At 43.9% G+C, this 6,198-nt stretch overlaps 1 protein-coding gene across 4 annotated transcripts in view; it reads right to left on the bottom strand.

The window, feature by feature from the left end:
• Positions 1-443: 443 nt before the first annotated feature.
• The window catches only part of RAPGEF4 (Rap guanine nucleotide exchange factor 4), a 230,160-nt gene continuing 224,405 nt past the window's right edge, over positions 444-6,198 (bottom strand). For 2 of the 4 annotated variants that reach the window (XM_014570177.4, XM_014570176.4), the window contains exon 28: positions 444-1,732. In XM_014570177.4, the coding sequence (XP_014425663.2) occupies positions 1,605-1,732 (128 nt within the window). In that variant the 3' untranslated portion in view covers positions 444-1,604. The remainder of the gene's footprint in view (positions 1,733-6,198) is intronic. The other 2 variants (XM_089779764.1, XM_006116479.5) reach the window with 1 other exon arrangement.

The following is a 6,198-nucleotide window of genomic DNA, read 5'->3' as shown; positions in this document are numbered from 1 at the left end:
CACATGAGTTAGCAGGTAAAGTTAAAGAGTTAATTCACTCAGGTTAAGAACATGGTCTTTTAACATTGACATTGAAAGGATTTGACATCAGATATTTTAACAATTTGCCCCTCTCTATAACAAAAAAAATAATCAAGTATCTTGATTAGTTCTGAAATAATTGAATTTTAAAGGTTTCCAGCTTCACACTGATTCAGAGGAGGTGTTTCCTCTGGAACCTCAAATTTTTCCCTTCTTTCAGCTGTTGAATTCTCAAAGATAGTGATGGTGTTGAACAGATTTATATGATGACAGAATTGGACATTGTGTGTAGAAATGGAAGGACCCTATTGCAATTCAACAGTTAGCAAAGGTCAATTGAAGTTCACTACTCTAGCCTGCTAACAACATCTGTATTTATGCAGGAAGGAAGATTAGAATACACACACAGATGTTAAGGATAGTGAACAAATCTTTTTAAGCAATTACATTTAATTAAGATACTGCATGTTATTTACAGAAAACATACATTTTACAATTCCTACACATAAAGTGCAGACTAAATAAAGACAGAAAACTGTACTTCAATTACATGCTAAATAAAATAAATAAAAAGCAATTATTTTGGCACAATAGCTATTACATAAACAAATAAATATTCTAGAACATGACGAATTAACTTTTCTATTTACAGTCTATTTGAAAGTGCAAAACAATTGCTGAAAATTGAAATATTTGTACATGTTTAATCCCAGAAAGTATGTTTTAATCATCCCCAACTAATTGCAGATAATATTTAAGGTTTTAATATCCAAAAAAAAAAATTGTCTTTGTGCATTTTGTGCTCTTTTTGAACCAATCTTTTGCTCCTTTATGCTATTGATTTTATGAAGCTCATTGGTTTAAACTGAAATTTTGTAAAATCCTGGTTGATAATTTAAGAAAATCCCAAAAGAATTAAAATTACAAATATTAATTTATTTATCATTCAAAACATGGCAGATCTGTTCCACCAACATACCTTAAATGGCCAGAGTGCTTTACAGTTGTATACAAATGTGATTAAGATCTGAAATTGTTATTAACACATTTTTTCAATAGCTCCCTGAATACCACACTCTGGAAATATACTATTGGACCTATCTTGGGGCCAAATTCTGCCACGGGTTTCTTATATAAATCTCCCACTGAAATTTATGTGAACCAAACATGCAAAATTGATGGCAGATTTTGGCCCCAAACTGGACAATATGTTTTAAAATACTGTATTTTTAATTAGAGAAAAAATAACACTGCTACATTCCTTAGGGCTATTAAAAGTTTTTGGTGCATGTTTCACAAGCCACTGCGACTATTTTCTCTCTTGTGTTTATTTTTACTATTTACAGGAATTTAACTTCATCTTAAAATGAATTAACTGTATATAACATGTGCACCCTCACAGTTACAATGTATAAGCTCTTCATTAGTCAGTTTTCTAGGGTTGGTACATTGTGCGTTACCTAGGACCTTAGAATATGTTTTTGCTTGTTTTTTGTAGTGGCAGTGCGGTAGCAGAGTAAGTGGAGTTCTTAATAGATGACTTTGACTGGAAAAAAAATATTTCTTGTATTGACTTTAAATGTTTATGCTCGACGTGGTTCTAGTCGGTGAGACATTTGTGATAAAGTTCTCTGGTTGTCAGTCACATTTAATTGTCGTACATAGCTCCGTACATCCTGATGGTTCTTATTAGCTAGAGCTGCATCAGGGTCTGCAGAAACAGAAATGACGTAGGATTGGTGTACTTGGTCATACAAAAGCCTAAGTAGAATATATAACTCTTCTTTTCAGAAATCTACCATAAGTAAACACTAGATAATGGGAGGGTAAAAATAAAATGTTTGGAAATATATAGTCCACAGTTTTTTTCCATTTGAATTCACTCTCTCCGGTATATTTTATATTCTTACTATATTATATTTTTTCCTATACAGCACTCTGCTTCCTGGCATCCCTGGCTACATTCTTTTAAATCGATGGTCCTTGGGTGAAGTTTTATAGCTTAATAGTCAACAATAATAATTACACAGCTAGTTGATATAGTTTAACAGTTTAGTAATATCTAATGTTGATTTAGGAGCACTCACTCTTGCCCATTCCTTTATGAACCAATAAGAAGACTTATCCAGCATTGCTCGGGTACAGCATGCACCTCAGGCCTGGCAGCAGGGGCAGCGTAGCAGCCAGCAGCTACTCTCCGGGGTAGACTGGGATGTTGGATGCTGCTAGCCAATGGCTTCTCCCAGGGGTGCTTGCTGCCCCACTCTGGTCATCCTACAGTATAGCTGTTCTTCCTACAGACTCCTTCCTTTCCATTTTATGAGAAACAGTTGAATTCCAGGTACATCCCATTGTTCTGGCACAACCAAACCCTGACTTTGCTTTAAGTTAGGATAAGAGGAAGCTGCATACCAAATGTGGTGATCCTTCCTGTTATAGTTATGGTGACCATATTTTCTGAACCAAAAATGAGGACACATTGACCATGCCTCTAACCCCATTAGCCATCCCACTAGCTGTTTAGGCCCTGCCCACCTACCACAGGAAGTCCCGCCCCTGGGATAGTACTTCTGGGGTCAAGATGACACCTGATCAGAAGTAAAGGGTGTCATGTAATCTCTCTAAAAACTCCTCCCACTATCCTCAACCATTAGGGAAGGGTTTGGGCTCCATAGAATACCCCCATGCAACTATACTGCAACTGCATTAACCCAGGCCCCAGACCTAGGGTCCCATGACACTGCAGTGCTAGGGGTCCAACCTTGATTCAAGATGAGATCCAGAATCTGAGACCTATTACTTTGCAGTGTAGTTGCAGCCCCATTTGACTCAGGGCCTGGGAGTCATCCAGAACTATCCCACAATTTCATGGGTCAACTTCCTTAGTCCTCTTAATGGATAATACTTACTGGTTCCAATTAACTGGTAATCGGAGGGGGCTGGAGCAGCTTCCCACCTGCTGCAAACAGGGGGCTGCTCAAGCCACACAGAGGCTACAGCCACGCAGAGGTCTTGTTGGAGCAGCCCATATCTGTGGAGAACCCGGGAGCCACAGGCAGGGACTGCACCAGTGTCCAGAGCAGCCTCTCTCCACGTGGAGTCCAGCCTGCTGTGGACAGGAGCTGCTTCAGAGGGAACTGGGAGCTGGAAGTGGCCCCAGTGTGACCTAACATTAACCAGTTAACTGATGAATGGGAATTTATGTCCCTAATGAGATGTACTGCAACTGCATTTTTTGAAGTTACTGCAAAGCTATCCAGTGTCCTCTGTTTCCACAAGCCAGAATAACAATACTGAACTAACCATGAAAATTATAGGATGGAGAAGACTATGGATGTTAAATATCGATTAATTGAATAGTCAAGTAACCTCATTAATTCTTATCAGTTAGCTGACTATTCTATAGTTCCCGGGGGTGGGACTGGCAGCCAGTGAGCTCTGGCCTTGATTCCAAGGAGCCCTCTGCCACTTCATGCTACTGCCTCTGAATCAGAGGCAGCAGTGAGGGGAGCCAGCTTAAAAACCAGCTCTCCATGCGGACTGGCTGCCTGCTGCCCTCTGCCACTGCCTCTAATAAAGGTATTAGCGCAGGGGGCAGCAGCTCCTGACTAGAGGGACCCAACTCAAGCTGAAACTGAGCCGGGCTGCCTGCCAGTCCTGCTCCTAAAATGCACCAAGTGTTTTCATGTGGCATCTTAACACGCTGTTTAAATCATCAAGTGTTTGGATGATGAAGACTCACAAAGAGTCTGTTCCTCATCCACACCGGAGTGACAAGGTGATTTCACTGCTGTGGTAACAGAACTGATCCCTCTGTGGGCTCTTGTGGAGCAGCAGGGAGCCCAAGGTGGTCTCTTGGGGGGAGAGGCCAGGGGTGCCTCTATTTCAGTTTTTCTGAAACTTTTTTGGCCTGTGGATCACCTGGCTCAATGTAAACCTTTCTGCAGACCATCAGTTGCTAATGGAAAGTCACCGTTAATTACATAATTACACCTGAGCCATTTTGCTAGTGCTGCAGCTAGGGAGAATGGTTTAATTTAAATTATTAAACAAATTAAGCATCTTAACGTTCTTATGTTAGTTTATCAAGCTTCATTTTAAATAAAGTAAAATATTAATTTATGTCCAACACAATGTTTTCTTTATTTATGGCAGGAATATGGAACCTTTTTTGGGTTGGGGGCCACTGACCCACAGAAAAATCAATTGGGGACCACACAAGTGAGAAACAAAAAAACTCCTCCAAAACCCACCAAGCCTCATTGATGTGGCCCCCAACTGAGACACCTCACTCCTCTGATGCTCTAGCCCCACAAGGTGAGGGGAAGGGAAGACTGAGGTTCAGGGCTTCCTATAGGCCAGATTTACTTTTCTGGGGTTCTGGAGTTAGTGGATTTTATGGACCCCTTTAGGCTCTGGGGGGGAACAAAAGTGAGGGGTTCAGTGTGTGGGACAGAGCTGCCAGTAAGTGGGATGGGGTGCCAGATCTAGGAGGGAGGTGGGGTGCAGAATGGGGAGAGGTTGCAAGGTTTGGATGAGAAGTAGAGTGCAGAAGCAGGCTAGGAGTAGGGTGTCTGGCCAGGGAGATGGAGCAGGAGTAAGGGAGGGTGCAATGTGTAGCCAGGATGGAGCGTGCAAGAACAACGGTCGATGCAGAAGCAGGGTGGGAGTAAGTGTCTGGCCAGAGGGGAGGGTGCAGGAGCAAGGGAGGGTACAGGAACAGGCTGGGGGCAGGGTGTCTGGCCAGGAGGGAGGGTGCATGAGGGGATTTGCGGTAGCATGTTTGGCTAGGGGGTTGCCCTGTGGTGTGCATGTGGGGGCGGCGCCTCGGTCACATTTTCAGGCTTCTGCCTCCATGCCCCCTCCCGCAGGCCCTGAGCCCCATTTTTAATAAAAGGAAATGAAAACTCCTATCCTGCCCAGAGCAAGCGACAAACCCTGCGCTAAATGCACACATGCCTAACACCTCCCAATGTTAGCACAGGGAGCTGGATCCAGCGCGGGCCCCACAAGCACCAAAGGCACTGCATCCAGCCCCTACTCCTAGCAGGAGGGCACTGCTATGCATTCACTCGTCACAGTGGCCCTGCGTTCCACCAGATAAGAGTGGCCCTGTCCCCTCTCATGCAAAAGTGGGGCCAACTCAGCCCAGGAGGAGTGCCCAGCAACAACTCCTGGGGCATCCCCAGCCTGGCTGCAGGGAGAGGGGTGCTGGGGCCATTGCTGTGGTGCTCCTGAGCCCTGTGAAGTGGGGGGCCCTTTGGATGTGCTTCCCCCCCTACTCCGGAGGCTGGATTAGTCCCAGGGGAGCCCTTGTGACAAGGGCGGAATTTCGGTAGGGTAGAAGGGGCAGCAGCCTCTTCCCTCCCCCGTGGGATTGCCTCTGATTCATGGGATTCCAGTTTGGCTGTGCTGCAGCCGCCTCCTCTCTCCCCCCACGGGCCTGCCTCTGGCGCACGGGACCCCAGTTCGGTCATGCTGCAGCTGCCTCCTACTTCATCTCCAGGTGGCCGCTTGTTCCTTTGGAAAATCCACTACCTACTTATCTTCATCTTTAGGTGCCTAAATGTCTTGAACCAGCTGGCAACATGTGCTACAGCAGGGGCTAAAAACTGAATACATATCCTGGCTCCAGGCAGACATGTACATGAGTGGCTAGTTTCTGTTGAAGCCTGCACTGCCACATCTACGTTACTACTGTTATTTATGCTAGCTAGAGTAAAGTTAGTATGGGTACCCCGCCTACACTATCATCTCACCCTCACTTGCAGTGGAAACAAACCCTATAAGTGCAGCATAGGTTACAACCTGATCAGCTAACACACTGTAAAGGTGTTAAACTGCATCTATAACAGAGGTATAAGGGCTGTTTTGAATAAAGTTAGTTTATTTGATTTTTAAAAGCAGCTCATCTAGACATGCCCAAATGACCACATAAATGACATGGTAGGCAGGAGAGAATCAGGTCTTTTGTGTACATCACTAACTTGACTTATACAACTGAAAGTAATTGCACTATACGCATTCCCCCAATAATTATAAAAATAATGCTGTATATAGTTCCAGAGATTGCTGACTTCAGAGCAGAGTGACTATGGCTTCACAGCAACATGCAGCACTGCTTCATAAATGTTCACTCTTATTTTAGAAAAGATGCTGCAGAATCTACATTGTGTA

This window comes from Pelodiscus sinensis, chromosome 7 (assembly GCF_052426305.1).
Source record: "Pelodiscus sinensis isolate ZL-2025 chromosome 7, ASM5242630v1, whole genome shotgun sequence".
NCBI classification, from domain to species: Eukaryota; Metazoa; Chordata; order Testudines; family Trionychidae; genus Pelodiscus; species Pelodiscus sinensis.
Note: the sequence above shows the minus strand (reverse complement) of the source record. Positions and strands in the feature narration are given on the sequence as shown.